At 62.1% G+C, this 25,723-nt stretch overlaps 5 protein-coding genes across 6 annotated transcripts; 3 read left to right on the plus strand and 2 right to left on the minus strand.

Moving 5' to 3' along the window:
* Nucleotides 1-1,247: 1,247 nt before the first annotated feature.
* FNTB (farnesyltransferase, CAAX box, beta) lies at nucleotides 1,248-5,692 on the plus strand. The gene is made up of 12 exons (XM_050335294.1): nucleotides 1,248-1,384; nucleotides 2,306-2,370; nucleotides 2,521-2,593; nucleotides 2,824-2,915; nucleotides 3,226-3,372; nucleotides 3,447-3,530; nucleotides 3,817-3,903; nucleotides 3,988-4,117; nucleotides 4,206-4,338; nucleotides 4,433-4,544; nucleotides 4,622-4,736; nucleotides 5,232-5,692. The coding sequence occupies exons 1-12, from the start codon at nucleotides 1,304-1,306 to the stop codon at nucleotides 5,340-5,342; spliced, it is 1,230 nt and encodes a 409-aa protein (XP_050191251.1). The 5' UTR covers nucleotides 1,248-1,303; the 3' UTR covers nucleotides 5,343-5,692.
* Nucleotides 5,668-8,405, minus strand: MAX (MYC associated factor X). Of its 2 annotated transcripts, none has more exons than XM_050335298.1 (5): nucleotides 8,206-8,405; nucleotides 7,978-8,004; nucleotides 7,103-7,210; nucleotides 6,802-6,931; nucleotides 5,668-6,510 (listed from the first exon to the last, which is right to left on the minus strand). In XM_050335298.1, exons 1-5 carry the CDS (start codon nucleotides 8,299-8,301, stop codon nucleotides 6,326-6,328), a joined length of 546 nt encoding a protein of 181 aa, XP_050191255.1. In that variant the 5' UTR covers nucleotides 8,302-8,405; the 3' UTR covers nucleotides 5,668-6,325. The 2 variants fall into 2 exon arrangements, with proteins under 2 accessions (XP_050191255.1, XP_050191256.1); XM_050335299.1 differs by having other exon boundaries at nucleotides 6,802-6,925; nucleotides 8,206-8,387.
* Nucleotides 8,406-8,960: 555 nt separating this feature from the next.
* Nucleotides 8,961-12,209, minus strand: UNC93B1 (unc-93 homolog B1, TLR signaling regulator). Its single transcript, XM_050335292.1, is given in 12 exon segments — nucleotides 8,961-9,291; nucleotides 9,293-9,364; nucleotides 9,448-9,566; nucleotides 9,847-10,120; nucleotides 10,191-10,373; nucleotides 10,449-10,573; nucleotides 10,665-10,758; nucleotides 10,844-10,967; nucleotides 11,037-11,198; nucleotides 11,276-11,429; nucleotides 11,513-11,654; nucleotides 11,747-12,209. Coding segments are annotated over 12 exon segments (1,731 nt in total). The 5' UTR covers nucleotides 11,831-12,209; the 3' UTR covers nucleotides 8,961-9,093.
* Nucleotides 12,210-13,901: 1,692 nt separating this feature from the next.
* LOC126651149 (aldehyde dehydrogenase family 3 member B1-like) lies at nucleotides 13,902-20,215 on the plus strand. The gene is made up of 11 exons (XM_050336724.1): nucleotides 13,902-14,095; nucleotides 14,448-14,610; nucleotides 16,673-16,783; nucleotides 16,871-16,991; nucleotides 17,110-17,195; nucleotides 17,384-17,465; nucleotides 17,722-17,855; nucleotides 17,912-18,107; nucleotides 18,329-18,495; nucleotides 18,657-18,756; nucleotides 19,691-20,215. The coding sequence occupies exons 1-11, from the start codon at nucleotides 13,902-13,904 to the stop codon at nucleotides 19,882-19,884; spliced, it is 1,548 nt and encodes a 515-aa protein (XP_050192681.1). The 3' UTR covers nucleotides 19,885-20,215.
* A 230-nt stretch (nucleotides 20,216-20,445) lies between these two features.
* LOC126651150 (aldehyde dehydrogenase family 3 member B1-like) lies at nucleotides 20,446-25,100 on the plus strand. The gene is given in 10 exon segments (XM_050336726.1): nucleotides 20,446-20,491; nucleotides 20,607-20,824; nucleotides 21,576-21,686; nucleotides 21,777-21,897; nucleotides 22,028-22,113; nucleotides 22,317-22,398; nucleotides 22,653-23,039; nucleotides 23,222-23,388; nucleotides 23,577-23,676; nucleotides 24,845-25,100. Coding segments are annotated over 10 exon segments (1,512 nt in total). The 3' UTR covers nucleotides 25,039-25,100.
* Nucleotides 25,101-25,723: the final 623 nt, after the last annotated feature.

Here is a 25,723-nt window from a genome sequence, read left to right on the forward strand (position 1 = left end):
GGGACACCGGGGATGCGGGGGAGGGAGCACCGGGGGTGCACCGGGGATGTACCGGGTGCGGGGGAGGCACCGGGGAATGCTGTCGGGAAACGGGGTGGGGACACCAGGGGAAGCACCGGGAGAACCGGTGGGGACAGGACACCGGGGGATGCTCCGGAGTACCGGGAGGGACACGGGAGTGCGCAGGGGAGGGAGAACCCGGGGTACACCGAGGATGAAGCAGGGGATGCCCCGGGCACCGTGGGGATTTGTAGGGGAGCTCCGTGAGGGACACGGGGGAACCGGGGCCGATGGGGACACCGGGGGATGCTCTGGAGTACCGGGAGGGACACACAAGGGAGGCACCGGGGATACCTTGGGGGTGCTCTGGAAAACAGGAGACAGGAGAAACGGGGGATGCCCCAGGGGGACGAGCGGGGACACCAGGAGATGCTCCGGGGCTGCTGGGAAGGGGACACAGGGGTGCAGCAGGGGACACTGGGGTGAAACAGGGAGCTGCACTAGGGGAACGGGTGACACTTTGGAAGGATGGGATGGCATCCAGGGGGACAAAGGTGGGCCCATGGGAACGTTGTGGGGGTCAAGGAGGCCAAGGGCAGGGTTGGCACGGGGACAACTGCCGGGATCAGTGCAGGATGGGGATGATGGCGTGGACAGCAGCCCAGAGGGGAGGGATTTGGGGGTGTTGGGTGATGTCCTCCACTGCCCGGCTGCAGAGTCCTCGGCATGGGAAGGACGTGGAGCTGCTGGAGCAGGGCCAGGGCAGGCCATGGAGATGCTCCGAGGGCTGAGGACAGGCTGGGATAGAGCTGGGGGTGTCCAGCCTGGAGAAGAGAAGGCTCCAGGGAGACCTTTGATCCCCTTCCAGTGCCTAAAGGGGCTCCAGGAGAGCTGGAGAAGGGTTTTGGACAAGGGCATGGAGGGACAGCACAAGGAGAAATGGCTCCAAAGTGGAAAAGGGAAATTCAGATGGGATATTAGGGAGAAATCCTTCACTGTTAAGGGTGGCGAAGCAATGGGAACTGAATTCCCAGAGAAGCTGTGGCTGCCCATGGATGCCTGGAAGTGTCCAAGGATGAGCTCCCTTCCAGGATCCCAAGCCACGGAGTAAGCGATGACGTCACGCGTGACGTCACACCGCGATGACGCAGCGCCCTCCCGGCATGCGCGCCGGGGCCGGGCGGGGCGTGCGGGGCGTGGCCAGGCGACGAAAGGGCGTGGCCAGGCGGGAGGGGCGTGTCCCCCGGGGGGGCGTGGCCGTCTGTCCCCTCCCGGCCGCCGTCGCCGCTCCCCGCGGGCCGCGATGGCGGGAGCGGCCCCCGGGCCCGGCGGGCGGCGGCGGCTGCGGGACGACGGGCTGCGGACCTGCACCTCCGCCGAGCAGGTGCGCGGGCAGCGGGCCGGCCGCCGCGGGGCTCCGCGACGGGGCTCGGGGGCGGGAGGCCAAGAGTGGGGTCGCCAGGCTGCGGTGTGGGGTCTGGGGTGCGGCGGGGCCGGCCCTGGGGTGCGGCGGGGCTGGTGTGCGGGGTGCCGGGGCTGCTGTGGGACCGGCTGATCCCTGCCCCAGTTTCCCCGCGCCAGCCGCTGGCCGCACACCCACCGATGTCACATCAGTTCGGTCACCCGGGGGGGGTTTGGGGGGTTTCGGGGGGTGCTGCCACCCGCCAGGCGCTGCAGCCCCCCGGGGGACACCCCCGCTGGCTGTGACACGTCCCCCAGAACTAGTGACACGTTGTCCAGACCTAGTTCGGGGCGGGTGAGAGGTCGTGGGGGACAGCCAGACCCCCTCCTCCCGCCCTCCGTCCTGATCCAGCTGCTGGCAGCTCCCCTGGGTGCCGGGACGGGGTGAAAAGTGACCGCTGTTTTCCCAATCCTTGGGATTTCTGCTCAGTTCCATCCTGGCAGGGCACAGTGCCATGCATGTGGGTCCCTGTGCTGCCCCTCCCAAACCCTGTGGCCGATCCTGGGGTGTTTTCCTGGAGGATTACTCTGGGCCGGGGGTGTCGGACTCCCTGGTTATCCCAGGGTGAGTGGGAGGAAGGTGTTTTCCATGGGGGTCCCAGGATGGATCAAACTCCAGCTGGATTTGTAAAGCAGCACCAGATGGTGCTGGACTCTGACATAATTCAGGGCACAAAGGTCCTGGCAGCTCCCACTTCGGTTTTACTGGATGAAATGGGGCTGTGAGTCCGATAAAGCCCTGGGATGGGGTAGAAACTGGGGGGCTCAGTGGGGATCATTTTGGGATGTGCGGAGCTGCTTCCCAGAGATTACCACAGTCTTTATTCCCTCTTTGCCCGCCAAGTCCAAGGTGGAGGACATCGTGCAGGAGGTCTATGACGCCTACAAGACAAACCATCACTCCTCGCAGTGAGTCCTGAAATTCCCAATATATGTAAACAACTCCCATCCCAAAAAACCAACAACTCCGGTTGTGGTGGGATCCTGCCCCTCCTGCCATTGACCCCCTGCTTTTCCAGGCCATCCTGCCTGCTCATCCCTGTCCTTCCTGTCTCCCAGGTACGTCCTGCAGCGGGAGAAGCACTTCCATTACCTGAAGAGAGGCCTCCGGCAGCTCACTGAAGCCTACGAGGTACCGGGAATGCCGGATATCCCGCCCTGGAGCCACTGGCTGGGACAAACCCCTCACCCCAGGGCTGTCACTGGGGCTTTGCTGGCCCCGGGGTGGACACAGCATTTCCTGTGTGCCCGTGGGATGTGGTGATGCTCTGGGGGTTCTGCTCCCTGTCCTCTCACCCCTGCCTGCTCCTGCTGCACCCCGTGTCCAGTGCCACTCCCCACCTGTCCCCTCTGTCCCCACAGTGTCTGGATGCCAGCCGCCCCTGGCTCTGCTACTGGATCCTGCACAGCCTGGAGCTGCTGGATGAGCCCATCCCGGAGTCCGTGGCCTCCGAGTAAGTGGTGGGAGCCGAGGGGGGGACCCCAAACCCTGCCACAGCCAGCGTCCCCACGGGCCGCCCGCGTGACGCTGGAGGTGCCACCTCCCGCTGTCCCCGGAGCAAAGGAGCGCTTTGTCTCCCTGCTTTGTCTCCCTGCCGCCGTCAATGCCGCCCATTCTTCCGGAGGCTCCCTCGTGACGGCAGAGATGGGGGGGTGACACCCCCGGCTTCGGCCTCGGCGGGGGTTCACGGGGCTGGGAGGGGACACATCGCCCTGCTGGGGCGACACAGGTAGCAATGAGCCCCTTGCCCACTTTTCCTGCAGCGTCTGCCAATTCCTGAGGCGCTGCCAGAGCCCCCAGGGGGGATTTGGAGGGGGTCCCGGGCAGCACCCCCACCTCGCCCCCACCTACGCCGCCGTCAACGCGCTCTGCATCATCGGCACCGAGGAGGCCTTCGGCATCATCGACAGGTCTGGGGGCCGGGACAGCTTGGGGGGACGTGGGGGGGTGTGTCCTCCCCCCTCACAGCCGCTGGCTCCTGCAGGAAGAAGCTCCTGGAATACCTGTACTCTTTGAAGCAGCCGGATGGCTCCTTTCTCATGCACGTGGGTGGAGAGGTGGACGTCAGGTGGGTGAGGGCTGTTTTGGGGAGCTGGGACACTTTTGGGGAGCCAGTGCTGGGAGCTGGTGATGGTTTTGGGAGCCGGTATAGTTTTGGGGAGCTGGTGCTGTGGCGGGGAGCTACTTTGGGGTGCCGTAGCACAGGGCTGGTGTCAGGAGCTGGTGCTGTTTTGGGAAGCCAGTGTAATTTTGGGGAGGCAGAGCTGCCGCAGGGAGTGGGTGCCATTGTGGGGTGCCGGTGCCACATCCCTGAGCACCCTTTTCCCACATCCCTGAGCACCCTTTTCCCGCAGGAGCGCCTACTGTGCTGCCTCGGTGGCCTCACTGACCAACATCCTGACGCCCGCGCTCTTCTCCGGGACGGCCGAGTGGATTGTCAGGTGAGATTTTGGGACGGGAGCGGGGACACACAGACAAGGGATGGCATTCCCGGCACCAGTGCCGCCCTGACCCTGCTCCCACAGGTGCCAGAACTGGGAGGGCGGGATCGGCGGCGTGCCGGGCATGGAGGCGCACGGCGGCTACACCTTCTGCGGCATGGCCGCGCTGGTCATCCTGCAGCAGGAGCACCTGCTCAACCTGCGGAGCCTGCTGGTGAGTGACCCCTGCCCAGGGCACAGGGCGGGAGGGTCTCATCTCATGGGGGAACTCTGATCCCACACCGGCTCCGATCGTCCCGCAGCACTGGGTGACCGGGCGGCAGATGTGCTTCGAGGGCGGATTCCAGGGCCGCTGCAACAAACTGGTGGACGGGTGCTACTCCTTCTGGCAAGCCGGGCTCCTGCCCCTGCTCCATCGGGCACTCCATGCCAGGGGTGAGTTGCCATGGGCTTCCTGTGCTCCCCAGAGTGGCATCTCCAGGGATCTGACACCCCCTCCTGGTGTTTCTTCTCCGTGTTTCCCTCCCAGGTGACACAGCGCTGAGCATGGCGCACTGGATGTTCGACCAGCTGGCACTGCAGGAATACATCCTCCTGTGCTGCCAGTGCCCGGCTGGGGGGCTGCTGGATAAGCCAGGAAAGTGAGTGATGGGGGGAACACGGGGCTGCTCGGCCCCCCCAGGCTCCCCCTCAGCATCCCAATATCTCCTGCGTGCAGATCCCGGGATTTCTACCACACCTGCTACTGCCTGAGCGGGCTGGCCATTGCCCAGCACTTCGGAAGCGGAGACCTCCACAATGAGGTGGTCCTGGGTATCCCTGAGAACTGCCTGGTAGGTGCTGGACATTGCTGCAGTGGGCAGGCCTGAACTTCTACGGCTCCACAGTGCTGGGAAAGGCAGATCCAATGGAGGTGGAGAGCTGGGGTTCAGCCTGGAGAAGGGAAGGCTCCAAGGGAGAATTCAGAACCACTTCCAGGTGGAAGGGGCTCGCAGAGCGCTGGAGAGAGGCTTTGGACAAGAACTCAGAGATACAGGACAAGGGGGAGTGGCTTCAAAATGTAAAAGGGGAAATTTAGATGGGATATTGGGAAGAAATTCTTCCCTGTGAGGGTGGGCAGGCCCTGGCACAGGTTGCTCTGAGCAGCTGTAGCTGCCCCATCCCTGGAAGTGTCCGAGGCCAGGCTGCCCAGGGCTTGGAGCAACCTGGTCTGGTGGAAGGTGTCTCTGCCCAGTGGGTCGGACTACACGATCCTTAAGGCCCCTTCCCATGCCATACCCCTTCCAGAATTCCATGATTGACCTCTTCCATCCCTCTCTCTCCCACAGCAGCCCACGCACCCTGTCTACAACATTGCCCCAGAGAAGGTGGCGAGGGCGGTGATGCACTTCCTGCAGTATCCCGTGCCCAGCCTGGATCCAGCACCCGCTGCCGAATAGGGGGAGGGTCCTGCTGCCGCCTGGGGGTCCCGTGGCCCCGGAGTGCACGGCCCAGCCCAGCCCATGGCGTGGTGTGGTGGCCTGGCCGGCACAGCGAGGTCCTCAGGGTGCTAGCAATACCAAAACCCAGCCTGCTCTGGGCTGCGCGTCCCGCTGCCGTCCCGGCCGGGCTGTGGCAGAGCATTTTGGCATCAATAAACCAGAAGTGACACCCTGCCATGTGCTGGGGGCCCTGGGGACACACGGGGCAGGAGGTGACACCGTGCCCGGCTCTGGTGGCACCACTTCCCTCGTTCCAAGAACACGCGGTGACTGCTGGGCAAGATAAATTAAGTGGAATTTTGGCTTTTTTTTTTTGTTTATTATTTATAGTCTTATAGTAAAGGGAAGCCTTAACTTGCAAGACAACTCTGGGCAGTATGTACAACATACCTTAAATTTATGGAATGGCATCAAAATGGGGGGAAAACGGGCACCTACGGGGCAGGGACGGGCCACTGGAGTTCGGAAAATGCCACGGAGGTGGGGAAGGGGCCGAAGGAGGGGAAAAGGAGGAGGAGGAAGAGGTGGGGGACGGGACCCCCCAAGCCCGGCTCTGTGCCAGGTCGTGCTCCGCCGACTCGGGCAGGTGGAGTTTGCACACAGAGAAAATAAATAGGGAGACCCCCCTAGTGCTTGCTCCCTTTTTTTGGGGGGCGGCCCGGCTCCTCCCCGCTCCGGACTGCGCTGGTCCCCGGCTATAAATAGAAATGCTCCTATAAAACCAGGAGGGACAGGGGAGGGGGGTCACTAGCAGGGGGGGCAGCGATGGGGGGCTCTCCCTGACCCCCCCCAAGTCTTTCGGCTCGGCCTGTCCGGCTCCCCCCGGGGCCGGCGCGGTGGGAGCAGGGAAGGGGCCGGGGAGGGCTGGGAAGCTGCAGTCCGAGAGCTTCTAGGAGCGGAGGGAGCGAGTCCTGCTGCGGGCCGGGGGCTGCCAGGGGGGCCTAACTGGCCTCCATGCGCAGCTTCTTCCTGCTCTGCGGCTCGTCGGGCTCCGAGTCGGAGCTGGAGTCGGAGCCGCCGTCGAAGGCAGAGATGGCGCTGCCCTTGGGGTTGGTGTAGAGGCTGTTGTCCGCGGGGTAGCTGGCCTGGAGCTGGGCACTGGAGCGGGCCTTCTCCAGCGCACGCACTGCGGGGACGGCACGGTCACCCTGCGTCTGGCCCCGCATCACAGCTCCTGCCACACCCCAGCTCCCGTGGGATCCCAGATCACAGCTTCTGCCACACCCCGGCTCCCGTGGGATCCTGGATCACAGCTCCTGCCACACCCCAGCTCCCGTGGGATCCCAGATCACAGCTTCTGCCACACCCCGGCTCCCATGGGATCCCAGATCACAGCTCATGCCACACCCTGGCTCCCACCACATCCTGGATCCCAGCCCCTGCTAGCCCCCATCTCCAATCAGATCCCAGCTCCCACCTTGCTGCTCCAACAGCGCGTTCTGCCGCTTGAGGTCATCGATGTCCTGCTGGTGTGTGTGGTTTTTCCGGCGCATGTACTGGATGTACTCTGTGGCTTTATCCAGGATTTGGGCCCGGGATGCCTGTTGCAATAGTGGGAAAAGCCAGAGGCAAGATAAAGACCTAGTTCAGGGGGGAAAACCATGGGATTTCATCTGCCTCATCCCACCCTGGCTCCGGTCTTGGGAATGTCCCAAAACACGGAGCCTGGACGCTGGGTGGGCACGTGTCCGTGCTCCCAGCACGCTCCATAAACTCACCTTCTCTCCCTGGAGTGAGGGCACGGAATCCCGCAGGCTGTGGAAACTGTCCTTGATGTGGTCCCTGCGCTTGCGCTCCAGCGCGTTGTGATGAGCCCGTTTGTCGGCCTGGGAGGGGGGGACAGGGATGGCACCGGGGGGGGCCACCATCTGCACCCCTAGAATTCCTTCTGGGAAGTGCTGCGGGAGCCCGGCTGGGCCCCTGGGGCGGCTCCGCGGCCGTGACGCCGCCGGCTTAGCCGCGAGGGCGGGGAAGGAGGCGGCTCCCGGTCCTTTCGGTTTCCCCGGCTTCCTGCTGCCGGGGCAGCCCCGGGCTCCGGGGTGGGGGCAAAGCACCTTCGCCCCGGAACTTGGTTCCCCCCCACCAAAACAACCAGGCACAAGTCCCCCTCTGCCAGCCCCCCGTATTGTACACCTCTCCAGTACCCCCCAAATACGGCCCTACATCCCCCCTAAAATGACACAGCCCTACACATTCCCCCTCCCCCCGACAACCCCGTTTTACCCCAAAAGACCCCGCACTCCTCCTGCCCTACAGAGCCCCAGATCTCCCTCCGCAAGTCCCGCAACTCCCCACTGATGATCCTCCCCATAAGACCCCCATCCCCGCAGGACACCCCCAACCCCTTTCCCCCCACCACCCCAAGACTCCCAGCCCCGCAGATCCTCCCTGTGTGTCACAGCCCCCGGAAGACCCCAGCCCCAAACGTGTGTCCCCCTCCCAAGAAGCCCCTCAACCCCACAGGACATCCCCAAACCCACCCTGCTCCCCTAGGGATCCCCGCTGCCCCTCCCAACCCCCACCCCCTCACCCCCCACCCACGTGCTCCCGATCCCACGGGGGTGCTGCGTGGGGGGCCCCCCCAGCGACCTACTGCGGACTGAAACCTCGGCTGCTCCTCCTGAGGAGCCCCGAGCCGGGCGACGAGGAGGAAGAAGAGGAAGAGGAAGAAGATGGTGGAGGGGGGGGGCGCCGCCATATGAGGGAAGAACAACACACAAACCAAACGTTACCCCGTTCCCAGTGCTCCTAGGGCGGGGAACGGCTGCGGGGGAGGCGGGGGTTACCGCGGGGCTGTCCCGGGAGCGGGGACCCAACTCACGTCGCTCTCCACCTCGATGTCATCGTTGTCGCTCATCGCTCCCGCCCGGGTGAAGCCGCGGGCCGCGCCGCCACAACAACAGCCCGCACCGCGCATGCGCACGGGGGGGGGGGGCGCTGCGGGCAGCGATGGCGCCGGGCGGCGCGAAGGACCACGGGAGTTGTGGTTTAGACAGGAGGAGGGGGAGGAGCGACTCCCTGCTCGGGGACTACTCCTCCCGGCGAGCAGCGCGCGGGAGCGTTGCACGCCGGGAGCCGTAGTCCCCGCCTATAAAGGGGGCGTTGAGGGTCCGGCGCCCGGCCTTGGGATGGAGGAGGTGAGTGCGGATCGGGGGGAGGAAAAAGCGGGGTGGAAGGGCTTGGGGTTGTGGTGGAGAGGGGTGTATGGGGGTCTGCAGGCCGGCCTAGCAAGAGGGGCTGTCGGGTGGGACTGCGGGGTCGGTCTGGGCTGCTGTGGGTATGCCTTGAGTGCTGCAGGTTGGCCTGGGGATCTGCAGGCTTAGCAAGGGCGGCTGTGGGTCTGACCTGAGTGGCTGTGGCCCAATTTGGGTGTCTGCCTAGGAGGGTACAGGGTTGCCCGGGGGGAGGGGGGGCTGCAGGGTTGGGCTGGGGTACTGTGGTTCTGTCTGAGGGGCTGTACCCCAGTTTAGGGGACTGTGGGCGCGGCCTGCAGGACCATGGGTCTGCCTCGGGGTCTGTACCACAGTCTGGGGGACTGCAGGTCAATCTGGGGGACTGTGGGCCAGGTAGGGGGGACTGTGGGCCAATGTTATGGGACTGTGGGCTGCCTGGCCTGAGGGGATTTGGGGCCCACTGGGGGGGTTTGGGCATCCCCAGGGAGGGCAGTGGCCCTGCTCGGTGCTGGGAGCAGGGCAGGGCTGGGCTGTCCCTATCCCAGCTGCTCCCCATCCTCTCTGGGCTCCTCATCCCCGTGGGCAGCCCCAGCCGGGCTCTCCCTGCCGTCCTGCTGGTCCCCGTCACCCTCGGAGCCCGTCTCATCCGAGTCATCCTCCTCCAGGTAGCGGTACCCGCAGGATTTGTGGCGCGGGCGCGGCAGGCGGGGCAGCCGGTACTCCACACGCCTGCGCCAGCTTCCGCTCCATCCACAGGTACGTCCCCACCGCCACCACCAGCGTCAGCAGCAGCATGGACAGCTTGGCCTGTGGCGGCACAGCGAGGCGTTTGGGATCCCCGCAGAGCTCGGAACGTCCCGGGGCTGGGCTGGGGCGCACCTGGGGCTCACCTTCATGGGCAGCCCGGACCACAGGTAGACAGCAAAGATGGCCAGGGCCTGCCACCAGTGGTAGATGGTGAAGATGAAGTCTTGGCGCTCCTTGTTCTTGTACAGCATTCCTAGGAGGACTGTGGCAGAGATTGCAATCAGCGCCTCCCTTCCTGTGCAGTGGGTCCCCCTGGCGTGGGGGACAACGGGACGACCACAGTGGGTCTGTCCCGCAGATCCCAGGAGTGGGAGCGCAAGGTCGCAGCGCCAGGGTTAGTGGGGAGAGGATGAGTGGAGAAGCTGGGGACAGCCGAGGCTGCTTTGGGGACCACCACCGATGATGCTTTGGGGATAACGGAGACATTTTGGGGACCACCGAGGCTGTTTGTTTGTTTGGTTTTTTTTTCCCCCACCACTCACTGCTGATTCCGGTCTTGTTGAGGGCGCTGCCCGTGCCCCAGAGCGCGGCGAAAGCGTAGAGCAGCGGCGCCTGTGCCTGCTGCCGGGGCTCTGGCGCCCAGCAGAAGAGCATCACCAGGAGTCCAGCGTGGATGACGGCCCCAGCCAGGAGCGGGATGTGCCGGCGCAGGCGCAGCATGCTCAGGGCCAGGCTGGAGCACGCCGAAGCAGAGAAGCCGTAGGCCATGAGGAGATACGCCAACTTCTCCAGCCCCAGGGTGCACACGCCGTAGTTCTGCGGCGAGTGCGAGCTCAGCATCACGTGGCCCTGCTCCCTCACCCCCCCACCCCATCCCAGGTCCTACCAGGGAGAATCCGGTGCAGACGAAGAGCACCTCGAAGCCGCTGTAGATGAACAGCGGCAGGAGGTGCTGCAGGCGGTAGTCCCGCATGTGCTTGAAGGGCAGCTGGAAGATGTTCCCCCAGCCGATGCTGCGCATGTCGATCTCCTCCATGGGCCGGTACGCGGCGCCGCACAGCACCAGCACCTGCCGAGCGCCCAAGGTGAGGCGCTGCCCCCGCCCAGCCCGGCGCTGTCCCCACCCCGCCGGCCCGGCACTCACCACCAGCATGGCGAGGAAGGCGGCAGCCATCAGCGCGCTCTCCACCACGATGAGGTTGACGCTGCGGGGGAGGCTCTGCAGCACCGTCTTGTTGAAGCCGGGCAGCATGCCGTGGCTCAGGGTCCCTGCCGGGGAAGGGGGGGGGAGGGCACACTGCAGTTAACCCCAATGGGAGCGGGGGGCTCCCGGTGCCGCCTCGCGCCCCCGCGGCCTCACCGCAGTGCTTCACCGTCGCCAGCGTGTGGTTGAGCTGGTACAGGTAGTTGTTGAGGAAGAAGACCATGGGCAGCTGAGCGCAGACGAAGCTCAACTAGAAGATGTAGCAGGGGGGGCAGGCTCAGCGCTGCCGGTGTGGCCCCCGCCCCGCCTGTCCCGCCCATCCCACCGGCGCTCACGTGGAAGCAGGAGTAGAAGACGGTCTGGAAGACGATGATGTAGGTGTTGCAAGCGTCCCGTGGCGCCCGCTCCTTCTCCTGCTCCTCCTTGTAGTTGACGTACTCGTAGTACTTCTGGGCCATCCTGCACGGCACAGCAGGTCAGCCGGCACCCCAAGGCCCTGTGCCCCCTGCCCGCCCACCCGATGCCTACCGCGTGATGTAGTTGCCCATGGAGGCCCAGAGGGGCACGATGACCACGCCGATGGCCACGGCGGAGGGCACCAGGGTGTAGTAGCGCTCCCAGTAGTTGCTGGAGACGAAGAGGGCGTAGATGCCCACCGCCAGGAACATGGCCCACTTGGTGCCGAGAAACCTGCCGGGGCGAGGAGCGGGCAGTGTGGGCGGCTGTGCCGGTGCGCCGTGCCAGCCGGGAGCGTGGCGGAGCCGTACCTGATGAGGATGGGTGTGTAGAGCAGCGCTGCCACGGGCGTGACGTTGATGCCCATCAGCACCTTGTGGTCGATGTCCTCCAGCTGGATGTTGCTGTACTTCACCTCCCGGTAGGTCTCGTCATAGTGAAGGATCAGCTGCATCTGCAGCAGGCCTGTGGTGGGGGAACCCGGGGGCGGTCACTGCATGTTCTGAGCACCCCGGATGGTTTTAGGGACCCCTGGGAGGTGCCCATACCCAGGTATACACCGTAGGTGAGGGTGCCAGCCAGACTGGCGGCCACCACGTTCTTGATGACGCCGAGACGCTTGCGGCGGAAGTACTTCTGCTCCTCCTCCTCCTCATTGTAGTCGGGGTGAGCGCCCACAAAATCATCCAGCTGGAGGTGACCCTGGCTGTCAGACCTTGGGGATGGCCACCACAGGCCTGCCCACCCCCCCATCCCCTCCAGGTTCCCTCCCCTGGTCTCACCTGTGTCTCTGTCCCCTCAGTGCCCAGCCTGGCACCCAGCACCATCTTGGCCCCATCCTGGCAGCAGTCGGGGTCCTTCTCCATCACTGCTTCTGGGGGAAACCGGGATGGTGCCAGGATGGGGAGGAACCTGTTGGTACCCCAAGTCTTGTACCCATGTATTTTGTACCTCTGTGTCCTTCATACCCAGACCTTGCACCCCCCGACTCTGCACCCCTGTGCCCAGCACCCCCAGACCCTGTGCCCATGTGCTCTGCACCCTGAGAGATGCACCCCCAGACCTGCACCTATGACTTGTACCCCCAGCCCTCGTACCCTTAACCTTGCATTTCCTGCACCCATGTGCAGGATGGGTGCATTTCCTGCACCCGTGTGCCCAGCACCCCCAGATCCTGCACCCATGACTTGCACCGGTGTCGGGCACCCTGCACCCACGTGCTCTGCATCCCTACACCCTGCACGCCCCGAACCCAGCACCGTCCCCACCCCCTCAGCTCTGCACCCCCCCGAACTGCACCCCTGGGCCCAGTACCCCCAGCCTCCACCGCACCCCCCAGCACCCCGACCCCTGTACCGGGTGCCGGAGCCTCCCGGGGCGGGGCTGTCGCTGCTTCCTCTTTCGGACGGGGCGGGCGGGACGGGGGTGGTTAAAGGAGCCGCTCCCACATTCCCCCCCACTCCACCCCCGCACCTCTCGTGTCCCGGACTCCCCCCGGCTCCTGCACCCCGTTCCCTGCCCGCAACCCCCAGTGCCCTGCACCCGCCCTCAGCACCCCGACCCCCCCAGAACCCATCACCCTGACCCCCCTGCACAGCACCCTGACCCCCCGGCACCCATCGCTCCCCCGTTGCACAGGAACCCTCAGCCCCCACCGAACTCCCCTCCCAGCCCCCCTGTACCCCACAGCTCCCCAGTGCTCCCACCAGACCCCGGACTGGGTGCTGCCTCCTCGGTGTGTCCCGTGGCACTGGGTGCTGGTCCCGGCTGCTCTCGCTTCCCCTTCCCTGCCCGGGGGATGTGCCAGAGTGCCTGGGCGGGGGGACACCCCAGTCTGGGGGTATGGGGCACTGCCTGCCCTGCTGTCACCCCAAAGTCAGGGTGCATGGCATGGCAGGGTGCCCCGGGGCAGGGTGGGGGGACATGGGCAGGGCAGGAAGGGGTGACATCTTCAGGGCAGGATCTGACCCAGCCGGTAGCGGGGGATTCTTGACATGGGATTCTTACCAGGCTGCTGGTTCCTGAAGGATGAGTGGGATATGTGGGGAACAGCCCCAGAAGGGTCATGACAGTGGGGTAGGGGCAGCACCCATCCTGAGGGCCCCCCACACCCCAGGTGAGGGGAGCCACCCTGGAGTGCCAGGGGGAAAGGGTCCGTCCTGGGAACAGGATGAGGGTTGTCTGTGTGGTCCCAATGGATCAGGGTGGTTCTGGGAGCAAGGTGAGGGGTGTCTCTGGGGTCCCAGTGGGTCAAGGTTCATGGTGGTGGCTTGGTGGCTGTGGGAGTTCCCCAGTGCCACTGTCCCATGGGGGAGGTCCCATCCTATCCCATCCTAGACCTTTTCCCAACTGCCAGCCCCATGGAGGCGGGGCCCAATCCTCCCCGCCCCTGGCCATGGGGCCCAGCCACTGGCCCCACAGCATTTAGGGGCCCCTGAGCCTCAGCAGCGCCCACCTGGCCTCCCGCTCCTCCAGCCCCTGTGCAGCTCCCAAGGTAGGCACTGCGGAGTCCCCAAAACTGGCGTCCCCTGCGTGGCACCCCCTTAGCATCCCCCCTGCAGGTGGGGGTTGTGAGGTATTGGGGTGGGTTCCCTCGAGGAAGGGGGTGGGTGAGGAGAGGAATGGGGGGACAGATGTGGGGCTGCAGCTCTGTCCCCCAGATTTGGGGGTGTCTTGTCCCTGAGGTCCCCATGGGTGACCCCACATCAGGTGAGCAGCCCGGGCAGGTCAGTATCCAGAGGCTGGCAGTCATCCTGGGAATCCCAGGCATCTCCCGGGGCCTCAGGCAGCAGCACTGGGCTGAGTCACCCCAACAACCAGGACGGCCCCGAGCACCCAACCGCCCTTCAAAGGTGCCGCAAGTGACTCCTCTTTGGATTGAGCGCTTCGATCCTGGCATAAGCTACCCCGTCTCTCCCCAGGGCCACCACACTCTCCATGGAGACCGGCAGCACCTTCCAACAGCTTGGCAAGCAGCAGCCCCTTGAGCCCCCCGGGCAGCAGCCCCTGGGCTGTGGCAAGTGCAGCTCCACAGGCAGCGATCATGGCAAAGACCTCAGGAAAGCTGCTGGGTGCAGTGGAGGCAGTGGGATCGGGAAGGGACCAGTACCGCTGGTCTGCAGCACTGTGTGGTGAGAACAAGGGGCTGGGGACAGGAGGGAGACAGGAGGGTGGGCAGGGGGGCTGTGGCAGTACCAGGACGTTGGGGACCCCAGGTTGGTGCTGGGGGACAAGTCTGGGATATGTGGGCCACCGCCTTCCAGCATGGCCCAGGGGAGAAGATGGGATCTGCTGGGAACAGTGCCGTGTTGGGCTGTTCCTAGCAAGGGAAAAGCACAGGTGTGTGGACTCCCTGCCCTGTCCCCAGGGACTCTGGGGCTCCAGTTTGATGCTGGAGCGTGGGACGACATGGATCTGGGGTGACGTGGTGCTCTGAGGAGCTGAGATGGGGTTGGGGTCCGTCTGACACTGCCATCCCTGCAGTGGGAACCCCTATGCTGGGCTGGTGAGCCACCTGAGGGCATCCTGGCTCTCCGGGAAGACACGGCCCCTGGAATACCGCATGACCCAGCTGGAGGCCCTGGGACGCTTCCTGGATGAGAAGAAGCAGGAGATCCTGGAGGCCACTGATTTAGACATGGGCAAGGTGAGAGGGGGGCTGGGATTTGGGGGCCACTGGCATCATGTCTTTGGGGTCCTTCATGCCCCTTTGTCTGGCTGTTGCATCCTCGTGGGGCTCAGGGCACGGGCATGTCTCCTCGCCAGGGTCCTGTGTCCCTCTAGGTGTGCTTCAGGGCTGGTGTGGCGCATCCATAGGTGCTCAGTCCCCTCAGATCTGGGGACAGTGGAGGGCCTGTGCTGCTGATCCCATCCCTGGTGCCCTGACATTGGGCAAAGGCCACCTTGGCTGACGTGAAGTGGGAACGTTTCACCCGCTGTGTCGCCCCCACACATCCAGCCCCTGGGGGTCTGTGTGAGCTCCACAGAGGGTGATGTCCTGGGGTGCTCCTGGCCAGCCTGGCACACCCAGGATTACTGGCATTGTGCAAGGCGCTGGCGCTGCACATTCCCAGAGCCTTACAGGGACTGGTTTCACTGGCATGGTGGCATGGGCAGGGATCTGGATATGGCTCAGGGTATTGCAGCATGCCAGGAGGTCCTGGATGAGCCGCTGACGAAGCGGAAGCATCCCTGCCATGGATAATTCCAGTGGTCTCAGCTCATTGTCTCTGGAAGTGTTCAGGCTGGACAGGGCTTGGAGCAACCTGGTCTAGTGGAAGGAGGCCCTGCCTGTGGCAGGGAGTGGCGCTGGATGAGCTTTAAGGTCCTTTCCAACCCAAACCATTCCAGGGTTGGTTCCATGAGATGATCCTCACCTCTTTGTCAGGCATCAGTGCAGCAGCCTGTGCCCTCAGCCACGTCCTTCCACGTCCTGCCATCTCCCAAGGCTCCTAATTGCCTTGTTTGTTGGATGCAAGTCCTTCTCTTTCAAGCCAGGCCTTGATAGGCATCAGTGTTACGAGTGTGTCTGCCACCTCTCCTAATTATGCCTAATTAGATCTGGTTGTCCAGTAATGAGCTTGTTATGCAGCCAGGCCCTCATAGTTGGATGGACACTTCACCTGCTCTTACGTACCTGAGGTGGTGCCTCACGTCCAGTGATGCCGGTTCCTCTCTGGTGCCGATGATCAGCAGCGCTTGGATGACCTCAGACTTAATGTCCCATCTCCCAGCCTTCGTATCCCATCAGAACCCATAATGACTCATCACCTTCCTCACAGTGGTGATGCAACTGTCATCCCAGATCAAGAGCGGCCCCGTTGCTTCACCGGATTATGCCACGTGCCTGCGGAACTCACGTCCGGGAGGGTCCTCACGCTTCCTGGCAGCAGTGCTTTGGGGACCGTTTTGGGGTGGTGGAAGAGCATGGGAATCAAGGACCAGCCTTCCCAACCCCAAAGTAGTGTGGTGATGGGAGTGAAGGCTCCAATCCAAGGATGTTTTGGAGTTGGAGTAGTCCAAAAGTCCAAATGTCACAGCACAGGAGCTTTGCTCTTCCAGCTCTTCACAGTCATGAGGGGGCTCCACTGAGCCTGCTGGGTTATCCTGGTGTCTTCACAGTTCTCCTGCAAGTGTGATCCTGATCTGTGCTCTGTGGCCGTGGAGAGGACCCACTTCTCCATCTTGAGGGGTTTAATTGAGCTGTGGTTCTTTGTACTTCCCTTTAATCAAGGTCTTAAGTTCAGGTTTTGTCCATGGGCATGGGGAGGAAGCTCCAGGTTTTACTTCCAGCTTGAGTACCCAAGTGGTCAGGATGCAAGAGCATTGTCCCATCCCAGGGCAGCAATGTGGAACTGCCTCTGGCACCAGGACCAGCTCTTCTGAAGCTCCAGTGATATTGCTCTGTGTCCTCTTGGCTCAGGGCTCTGTTGCTGGTTCACAGTGCTGAGCTCAGGAATTTGTTAAATATCATGAAAATATCATGATATATTCAATTTTGGTGGTTTTTTTCCCTCTGGTCAAATACCTGTTTTCATACAGTTTCTGGGACACTGATATTCCCTGGGAGTTACCGGGGGTGATGGCAACTAATATTAAAGAGCTTCTCCTGCTCTTCGTGCTTGGAAGAGGGGAGAGACACCTCCTGGGGTGGTGGGGTTGGTGATGGGGTTGGTGTTGGGGTGACATTCTGTGATGTGTGTCCCCAGCCGTCCTTTGAGGCTTACTTCACCGAGGTCCTCCTCTGCAAGAACGAGCTCAACGTCACCCTCAACAACCTGTGCCACTGGATGAAGGACGAGCACGTGGACAAGAATCTGGTAAGAGGGAAGCTCTAGGGAAAGGGAAGGCAGGGAAGGGGATTGCTGGTGGGGAGGACAGGACTGAGGTCATGGACGTTCTCACAGGTGACGCAGCTGGACTCTGCCTTCATCCGCAAGGATCCGTATGGGGTGGTGCTCATCATAGCGCCCTGGAACTACCCCATCCACCTCTTCCTAGTGCCCCTCATCGGGGCCATCGCTGCTGGTGAGCCCCACGTTCCAGTCCCCTGGCCCAGAGGATCTGGGCAGTGCTGGGGTATCGTCCCCAGGGGGGCTGGCTGTTACAATGTCACTGTGCTGATGTCCTGTTGATCTCCCCCCAGGGAACTGTGTCATCATCAAACCCTCAGAGATATCCAAGAACACCGAGAGACTCGTTTCTGAAATGCTGAGCTGTTACCTGGACAACGTGAGAAGCCCTTCTTGTCCTTGTCCCTGTTCCCGGGCCATGGTGTTCTCAACCCTGCCTCGCAACCCCAACCCCACATATCTTCCATGTGCTGAACCTCCTTCCTCCACACCCAGCTGGTGTCCCAGCATCCCAGGATCCTGTTGGTGGGGACAGATGGTGACAGGAGGTGTCCTATTCCCTTGCAGGACTGCTTTGCTGTGGTGACTGGGGGTGTGCAGGAGACCACCAGGCTACTGGAGAACAAGTTTGACTACATCTTCTTCACTGGTATGTCCCATGGGACAGAGCAGAGTCATGCCTGGATTTGGTGTGAGGGGGAAGAGGGATTCCCTCCAGACACACCTGCTAAAAGGCAGGGATTGGCTTGGGGTTGTGATGCAGGGATGTGTTGGAGGATCTGGGATGTGTGTCTGAGATCTGGTGGGACTCAGTGTGCGTGCTCTGACCCCCCAGGTGCCGCATGGCAGAGCTGTGCGATGGCTGGTGGGTTCATCCCAATCCCCCGTGTTTTCCATGCCCACAGGCAGCCCCTCAGTGGGGCGGATTGTGATGACGGCGGCTGCCAAGCACCTGACGCCGGTGACGCTGGAGCTGGGGGGCAAGAACCCCTGCTACGTGTCCGACACCTGCGACGTGACCAACGTGGCTCGGCGCGTGGTCTGGGGCCGCTTCTTCAACGCAGGGCAGACCTGCATCGCACCTGACTACCTGCTCTGCAGCCTGGAGATGCAGGAGAAGCTCATGCCCGCCCTGCGCGAGGCCATCGTGGAGTTTTTCGGCCCCAACCCCAAGAATCCCCGGATTTTGGGCGCATTGTGGGGGACAAGCAGTTCCAGCGGGTGCGGAAGCTGCTGTGCAGCGGGCGCGTGGCCATCGGGGGACAGACGGACGAGGCTGAGCGCTACATCGGTGAGGGCTCGGGCCTCACGCGCGTCTTTGTCCGTGCACAGAGCGGATATGGGGTGTGGAGAGGGCCTCGCGTTTGAAGTGGGGGGGCTCTAGAGGGAAATGAGGTTCAGGGAAGGTTTCCACTGGAATTGGGTGCTTAGGGATGGGTCTTGGCAGGAGGTCCATGGTGTCACCTCCGACCTTCTGTGCCCGGCTGATGCCGTGGGGTTTCTTCTCCGCAGCTCCCACGATCCTGGCAGATGTGCAGCCCTCGGACCCTGCCATGCAGGAGGAGATCTTCGGGCCCATCCTGCCCATCGTCGTCGTGGCCAACATGGACGAAGCCATCGACTTCATCAACGCGCGGCCGCGGCCGTTGGCCATCTACGCCTTCTCCTGTGACAGCAAGGTGAGTCCGTGGAGCAGAGCAGGTGGGGAGGAAGATCAGGCACCACCCCGACAGCCCCCCAGACGTGCTCTGGAGGGATCACTCTGGGATCATCTGATGGATGAGTTGGGTGACGTTTGCCAAGTACAAGACCCTCATCCGCCTCCTCTGCTCCCTCCCAGGTGGTGAACCAGGTCCTGGAGCGGACGAGCAGTGGCGGCTTCTGCGGCAATGACACCCTGATGCACGTGACGCTGACCTCGCTGCCCTTCGGAGGGATTGGTATGTCCAGAGCCCCCAGGCCTGACCAGCTTCATTCTCCCTTTTAGGAATAGTGGGAACTGATAAATACATGGAGATCCTCCTCAGAAAAGGGGAAGTTTTTGTTCTCGGGGTTGGTGCAATTTGTTTTCTCAGGTGAAAAGCGAGGTCCCTCAGCCCTGGGCCTTTGCTGCAGCATGGTCCAGGGATACAGGAACACAGGAGTGTTGTTCCCCAGAATAATTCCCAATCTCCTCATCTCTCCCCAGAATATTTTTGGAATAAATCCCTCCCTTTGGTGCTGCCCCTTCTCAGCATCTCTGTTGGGGCTCGTGGCTGAGTCAGACATAATGAAACACCTTAACAATTAATTCCTCACCTGCCTGTGGCTCAGCAAACAATTTTTGGTGGTTCCCATTCCATAAGTTATCTTAATTGGGAATGATTCAAACCAACCACCTCCAATTATCAGCTAAAGCCACTTTAGAGCAGGGGAATGGGCTGAAGTCATCGGGGTGAGACGGGAAGTCACTGGACTCAACCTCCAGTTAAACAGGAACTGGGAGAACTGGGTGTTGCCAATGTGGCTTCAGGTTTTAAGAGCTCTAGGAAGAAGATGGAACAGCTCCAACTGTTGGGAGATGCAGTGGAGCATCATGGAGGGAAATCAAGGCTTGTATAGCCCCAACAGAGCTTGTGTAGATAAACAGAGGTGGATAAAAACAAGGTGCTGAGGCCTCCAAATGGCTGAGTTACAGCAGGATTGGTTGGACTGCATATCCATAGACCTGGAAGAGGCACTGGGAAGGATGGAATTCCTCCACCATGTCTGTGTTGCTCAACAGAGAAAAGCCTGGAGGGTTTTTTTTTTTTTTCCTCTCGTGTTGATGCTCAGAGTGGGTGTCACCAGGAGCAGAGTCCCATCCTGAGCATGGACCTGTCCTGTGCATTCCAGGGAACAGCGGCCTGGGAAAGTACCACGGGAAGTTCACCTTCGACACCTTCTCCCACCACCGGGGCTGCCTGCACCGGAACATGGGGCTGGAGGCCCTCAATGCCCCGCGCTACCCGCCCTACACCCAGCAGAAACTGGGGCTCCTCACGGCCACCTTCGAGGTCAAGCGCAGGGGCACCTGCACCCTGCTCTGAGGGTCCCACGTCCTGCTCCGAGGGTCTCCACGCACAAGAGTCGCTGTGGAGAACCAGGACTGTCCCCCGATTCTCACAGTGTCCTTTGCCTTGCTGGAGCGCGTTGGACAGCCGAGATGGACGCCCCCTCCTGCACCCTTGTGGCCTCTGCTCTGGACTGTTTTCCAGGACGCAGCTGAAATGGCCCAGAAGCTCTTTTTCCTCTTCCTGGTGGAGAAACGGTCCCGTCAGCCCCCTCTCCCATCACATGGACGATGGGGATGATCCTCCCTCTCCTCACTGTTGCTCTTTCCTCCGTGTAACTCTGCCTGTAGTAAAGACTTTGCATTGAGCTCTCTCCTGCCTCTTCTCGTGCCTCCGTCCTCCGGTTTGGGGGGTGCTGGGAGGTGCCCTGGGCTGGATTTGGCTGGAATGGAGCCAGCGGTGATAGGCAGCCCGGCAGGCAGCCAAGGGGCAGAGCAGGAAACTGGCAACCACCCTCCTTTGCACTCCCCCAGGGAAGGGGGAAGCTGCAGTTGGTGGCCTCAGGGCAACCACCCCTGTGTTTGCTCCTGTGGGACCATGGAGACTGACAGTGTCTCCCTGCAGCCCACCGGGAGCGGGGCTGGTGATGCCACGAGGTAGGAGTGTGGTGGGACAGAGGGGTGGCAGGAGGGGTCCTGGTGCTCTGTCCTCTCTATCCCACTGGAGTGGCAGTGGGATAACAGGATAGGGTGATACAGAGCTTGGAGGAGCTGGGCTGGGACTGGGGTCCCTCTGACACCCCTGTCCCCGCAGTGGGAACCCCTATGCTGGGCTGGTGAGCCACCTGCGGGCATCCTGGCTCTCCAGAAAGACACGGCCCATGGAATACCGTGTGGCCCAGCTGGAAGCCCTGGGACGCTTCCTGGATGAGAAGAAGCAGGCGATCCTGGAGGCCGCTGCTGTGGACATGGGCAAGGTGAGAGGGGCCTGTAACTGGGGAGACCTGGTGGCAGGAGGAACTGAAGGGCTCCCCCACCCCAGCTGAGGGCGCTGTGTCCTCCTCCCTCTGGGTGCTCCATCCCTTCATGGATCTTCCCTGGGTTCACAGCCTCTGGAGTTGGGAGACTGAGGTGAAGCATGTCCCAGGCCCCCTCCAGAGCTTGTCCCTGCCCTGACATGGGCAAAGGGGGCTGTGGGAAGCCTCCTGACATTGACAGCCATTCCCACACCTGCCAGCCTCTGTTTCCCTCTTTCCTGGGCAGGTTCGTCCCTGCTCCCTGCCCGGGATTCCCACTGAATTGTCACCTCCTTCCCTCCCTAAGGGCTTGCCCAGGCTTCGGCATTCCGAGCCTGGACTCTGTGGCTGCGCTCTGTGGCTCTGCAGCTGGAGCCTCACTATCACACAGGGCTCATTGTCTGCTGTTCTCCAGCCTAGACCCTTTGGACACCCTCCCTCCCCATCCTTCCTGCTGTCTGGATCAATGGGATCTGCATCATTTTTCCTATTTTTTTTTTTTTTTAAGCAGTCAGTGCTTAAAAACCTCATGCCATAGACACAGGGCAGGGGGCTCAGCACCCTTGGGGGGTGCCCGTTCACCATGGGATGGCGGAGGCTCCAGGGCGTCAGACCCCAAATCCTGGGGAAAACAATGTGGAGTGTGAGGATATGAGCTGCCCTGTGCTGCAGGACACACTGAGATCACGTGTCAGGTCCTCTGTGTCCCCAGCCGCCCTTTGAAGTTGAATTATCTGAGGTGTTCCTGTGCAAGAATGAGCTCCACGAGACCCTGAACAACCTGTCCCACTGGATGAAGGACAAGCAGGTGGACAGGCCTCTGGTGAGAGGGCAGCGGAGGGAGAGGACGGGAGGCAGAGCCGGGGTGGGATGGTGGTGCAGGATGGGACCTGTTGTGGTGGGTGTCCTGCAGGCAAACCAGTTGGATTCGGCCTTCATCCGCAAGGAGCCGTATGGGGTGGTGCTCATCATAGCGCCCTGGAACTACCCCATCTACCTCATCCTGGGGCCCCTCATCGGGGCCATCGCTGCAGGTGAGCCCCACCTTCCAGCCCCCTGGCTCAGAGAATCTGGGTAGTGCCAACCCTGGCAAAGGCACCTTGTCCTCAGAAGGGCTGCCTGTTACCATGTCACTACTCCAAAAGCCTGTCCATTTTCCCCCAGGGAACTGCGTCATCATCAAACCCTCGGAAATATCCAAGAACACCGAGAGACTCCTGGCGGAAACGCTGCCCCACTACCTGGACAAGGTGAGATGCTGTCCCCATACCTGCCTTGTGGCTGGGGTGTTTCTACCGCTGCACACTCGGAGCTGTGCCCTGTGCCCACCCCTACACCATCCCTCGTTTTGTGAGCTGCCCAGCCTCCTTCCTCCATACCCAGTGAGTGTCCCAGGACCCTGTTGTTGAGGACAGATGGTGACAGGAGGGAGATCTGTTCTCTTCTCATACAGGACTGCTTTACTGTGGTGACTGGGGGTGTGGAGGAGACCACCAGGCTGCTGGAGAACAAGTTTGACTACATCTTCTACACAGGTAATCCTGTGCGACAGAGCAGAGCCCTGCCTGGCCTTGGTGTGAGGGGGAAGAGGGGTTCCCTCTGAACAAACTGCTAAAAGGCAGGGATTGGCTTGGGGTTGTGGTGCAGGGATGTGTTGGAGGATCTGGGATGTGTGTCTGAGATCTGGTGGGACTCAGTGTGCGTGCTCTGACCCCCCAGGTGCCGCATGGCAGAGCTGTGTGATGGCTGGTGGGTTCATCCCAATCCCCCGTGTTTTCCATGCCCACAGGCAGCCCCTCAGTGGGGCGGATTGTGATGACGGCGGCTGCCAAGCACCTGACGCCGGTGACGCTGGAGCTGGGGGGCAAGAACCCCTGCTACGTGTCCGACACCTGCGATGTGACCAACGTGGCTCGGCGCGTGGTCTGGGGCCGCTTCTTCAACGCGGGGCAGACCTGCATCGCACCTGACTACCTGCTCTGCAGCCTGGAGATGCAGGGGAAGCTGCTCCCTGCTCTGCGCGAGGCCATCATGGAATTCTATGGCCCCAACCCCCAAGAATCCCCGGATTTTGGGCGCATTGTGGGGGACAAGCAGTTCCAGCGGGTGCGGAAGCTGCTGTGCAGCGGGCGCGTGGCCATCGGGGGACAGACGGACGAGGCCGAGCGCTACATCGGTGAGGGCTCGGGCCTCACGCACGCCTTTGTCCGTGCACAGAGCTGATATGGGGTGTGGAGAGGGTTTCCATAGGATTTGGGTGCTTGGCGGGGTGTCCCTTCATAGAGGGGCTGGGGTAGCTCCAAGGCGTCATCTCCGACCTCTGTGCCCGGCTGATGCCGTGGGGTTTCTTCTCCGCAGCTCCCACGATCCTGGTGGACGTGCAGCCCTCGGACCCTGCCATGCAGGAGGAGATCTTCGGGCCCATCCTGCCCATCATCGTCGTGGCCAACATGGACGAAGCCATCGCCTTCATCAACAGCCGTGAGCGGCCCTTGGCTGTCTATGCCTTCTCCTCCAGCGACAAGGTAGAGTGACAGCAGGACTGTGCCCGCCCTGTGCCCCTTGGCGGCCGTTTCCAGCCATGTCTGAGCTCCAGATATTTTCCTTAGAGCACACAGCCCTGGTTAGGGGTGGGGGGAGGGGGATGGATTGCAGCTGGAGCTGTGAGAGTGAGGTTGGACACTCACTTCCCTCTTTCTCTGCTCCCTCCCAGGTGGTGAACCAGGTCCTGGAGCGGACGAGCAGCGGCGGCTTCTGCGGCAACGACACCCTGATGCACGTGACGCTGACCTCGCTGCCCTTCGGAGGGATTGGTATGTCCAGAGCCCCCAGGCCTGGCCAGCAGGAGCCAGGTGTGATGCCACCCATGGTCAGGAAGGGTCTCAAGGGGAACCCTCTGCTCCAGAGGGCTCAGTGGTCCCTAGGGAAATTCTCCTTCAGAAGCTATTTGCCTCACCTTGTGCTCTTTGGCTTTGCTGGACACACGTGGAGCACCCTGAGGTTCCTTCTCTCTGTATTTCCTGCCCCAACCTCTCTGTTCCCTGTGTCTGAGGGAATGTCTGGCTTAAAACATCGGGAACTGGGGCTTGGAGCAACACGGTCTAGTGGAAGGTGTCCCTGCCCATGGCAGAGGGGTTGGGACTGGATAGTCTTTAAGGCCCCTTCCAACCCAAACTGTTGTGGGATTCCATGATGGAGACACTCAGTTTTGATGGGATGATCTCCACTATCATGGAAAACCACCTGAATCCCGCTCAGCTGGCCGGGTACCCTCAGTGCCATCACCCTTTATCCCAGGGTGACACGACGCCCAGCCCTTTGCCCCAGGCAAGATTTGCATTTTATCAGGAAGACGAAATGCCTCGGGACCACTCACTGAACTTTATCCCATCCCTTATCAACACACAGGGCATTTCCTCATTATCTGCCAGCCTGCCTGCCCTGCCCTGTGCTTGTTCCTGGCTGGCCACCTTCCACCTCTCGACACTGATCCCTGGAGATGGGTCCCACCTTGCCAAAGCCACCTTGACCATTGTCCCTCTCCACTCCCAGAGTCTTTGCAGCAGCAGGGCTGGATCCAGCATGGACGGGGATGTGTTTTGGAGGGTATTCCTGTGGTAGGGAAGCTCATCTGGTGGGAGCATCCTGCTGCTGCCACCAGCTCATCAGCGATGCCCTTCTAGTAGCTAAATGTGTTACCTGAAACGGTGAAATCCACTGATTGGAGGGTTTTGGGGAATCTCTCCACCTCCTAGGCTGATCTCCCCACTCCAGACCACCCCTTTGGGTGTGCACTGGGTTACCTCGATTGGTCCTGTTTCGGTCACATGCCTGGGAAGCTCATCCATGGCTTGGAAAGCAGCTGGATGAAGATGGGGGGGGGGCCGTTTTTACAGATCTGGGAGCTTAATTTTGGGGTTCTTTGACCCAAACGATGGCCAGATCCAGCCACACCCCCGGGTCCCGTGCTGTGTGTTCCAGGGAACAGCGGCTTGGGAATGTACCACGGGAAGTTCAGCTTTGACACCTTCTCCCACTGCCGTGGCTGCCTGAAGCGTGGGATGGGCTGGGAGGCCCTCAATGCCCCCCGCTACCCCCCCTACAGCCAGAAGAAATTCGGGATCATCCGGGCCGCTTCCAAGGTGACGCGTAAGAGTGACTGCGTCCTGCTCTGAGGGCCCCTGTGTCCCATTCCAAGGATCCCAACCCCGGCTGTAGTGTCCAGGTACAATGAAGCGTGTTTACCCACATCCTGTGTCTTCTCCTCCATGTCCCCGCTCACCTCAGCAGTCCCCTGTCCCCCTCATCTCCCTCCATCCCAGTCCCACATCCCCTTTCCTGGCTCTGTGGGGCTCCATCACCGCCGGTCCCACCGCAGCACAGGGGTCACCTCCATGTCCCCCCACTGAGGACTCTGCTCTGAGGAGGTCCACAGCAACGCCCTGATCCCAAATCCTTACGCTGGAATGATCCTGGTCTTTACCACGATCCCAGTTTCCCTTGATCCACGACCTCCGTTTCTCCTGCTCCGTGACCCCGGTTTTCTTTGCGCCGTGACGCTCCAGTTTGGGGGGGCTGGTTGTGCTCGGAGAAGGGATTCCCACCCCTGCCGGGCCGTGGAGTGCCGCGGCTGAATCCCAGAGGGATCCCCCTGGGTAGGACGGGGGAGGAGAGAATCTGAGAAGGGTGTTGAGATAAAGACACTTTAATAGGAAAACACAAGGAAAGGGTGACCGCGCCCAGCACCGGCGCCCCGCTGCCCCCGGGAGCCGGGAGGCCCCGGAATCCCGGGAAGTGCCAGAAGCCCGGGACGCTCTGCTCCGCCGCCGTAACCACGTGGGGCTCCGTCGCCATCAACAC

This window comes from Myiozetetes cayanensis, unplaced genomic scaffold (assembly GCF_022539395.1).
Source record: "Myiozetetes cayanensis isolate MyiCay16 unplaced genomic scaffold, myiCay2020 scf6-25, whole genome shotgun sequence".
Taxonomy (NCBI): Eukaryota; Metazoa; Chordata; class Aves; order Passeriformes; family Tyrannidae; genus Myiozetetes; species Myiozetetes cayanensis.

Bases quoted from the DNA above. Each gene is read 5' to 3' on its own strand.
- FNTB (XM_050335294.1), top strand. From the start codon at position 1,304: ATGGCGGGAGCGGCCCCCGGGCCCGGCGGGCGGCGGCGGCTGCGGGAC. The intron at 2,594-2,823 runs GTACCGGGAATG...CTGTCCCCACAG, and splicing joins AGCTCACTGAAGCCTACGAG to TGTCTGGATGCCAGCCGCCC. The intron at 2,916-3,225 runs GTAAGTGGTGGG...CTTTTCCTGCAG, and splicing joins CCGGAGTCCGTGGCCTCCGA to CGTCTGCCAATTCCTGAGGC.
- MAX (XM_050335298.1), bottom strand. From the start codon at position 8,301: ATGCGCGGTGCGGGCTGTTGTTGTGGCGGCGCGGCCCGCGGCTTCACC. The intron at 8,005-8,205 runs GTGAGTTGGGTC...GGGGCTCCTCAG, and splicing joins ACATCGAGGTGGAGAGCGAC to GAGGAGCAGCCGAGGTTTCA. The intron at 6,932-7,102 runs GTGAGTTTATGG...TTCCCACTATTG, and splicing joins CCTCACTCCAGGGAGAGAAG to CAACAGGCATCCCGGGCCCA.
- LOC126651149 (XM_050336724.1), top strand. From the start codon at position 13,902: ATGGAGACCGGCAGCACCTTCCAACAGCTTGGCAAGCAGCAGCCCCTT. The intron at 17,466-17,721 runs GTATGTCCCATG...CCATGCCCACAG, and splicing joins TGACTACATCTTCTTCACTG to GCAGCCCCTCAGTGGGGCGG. The intron at 18,496-18,656 runs GTGAGTCCGTGG...GCTCCCTCCCAG, and splicing joins CCTTCTCCTGTGACAGCAAG to GTGGTGAACCAGGTCCTGGA.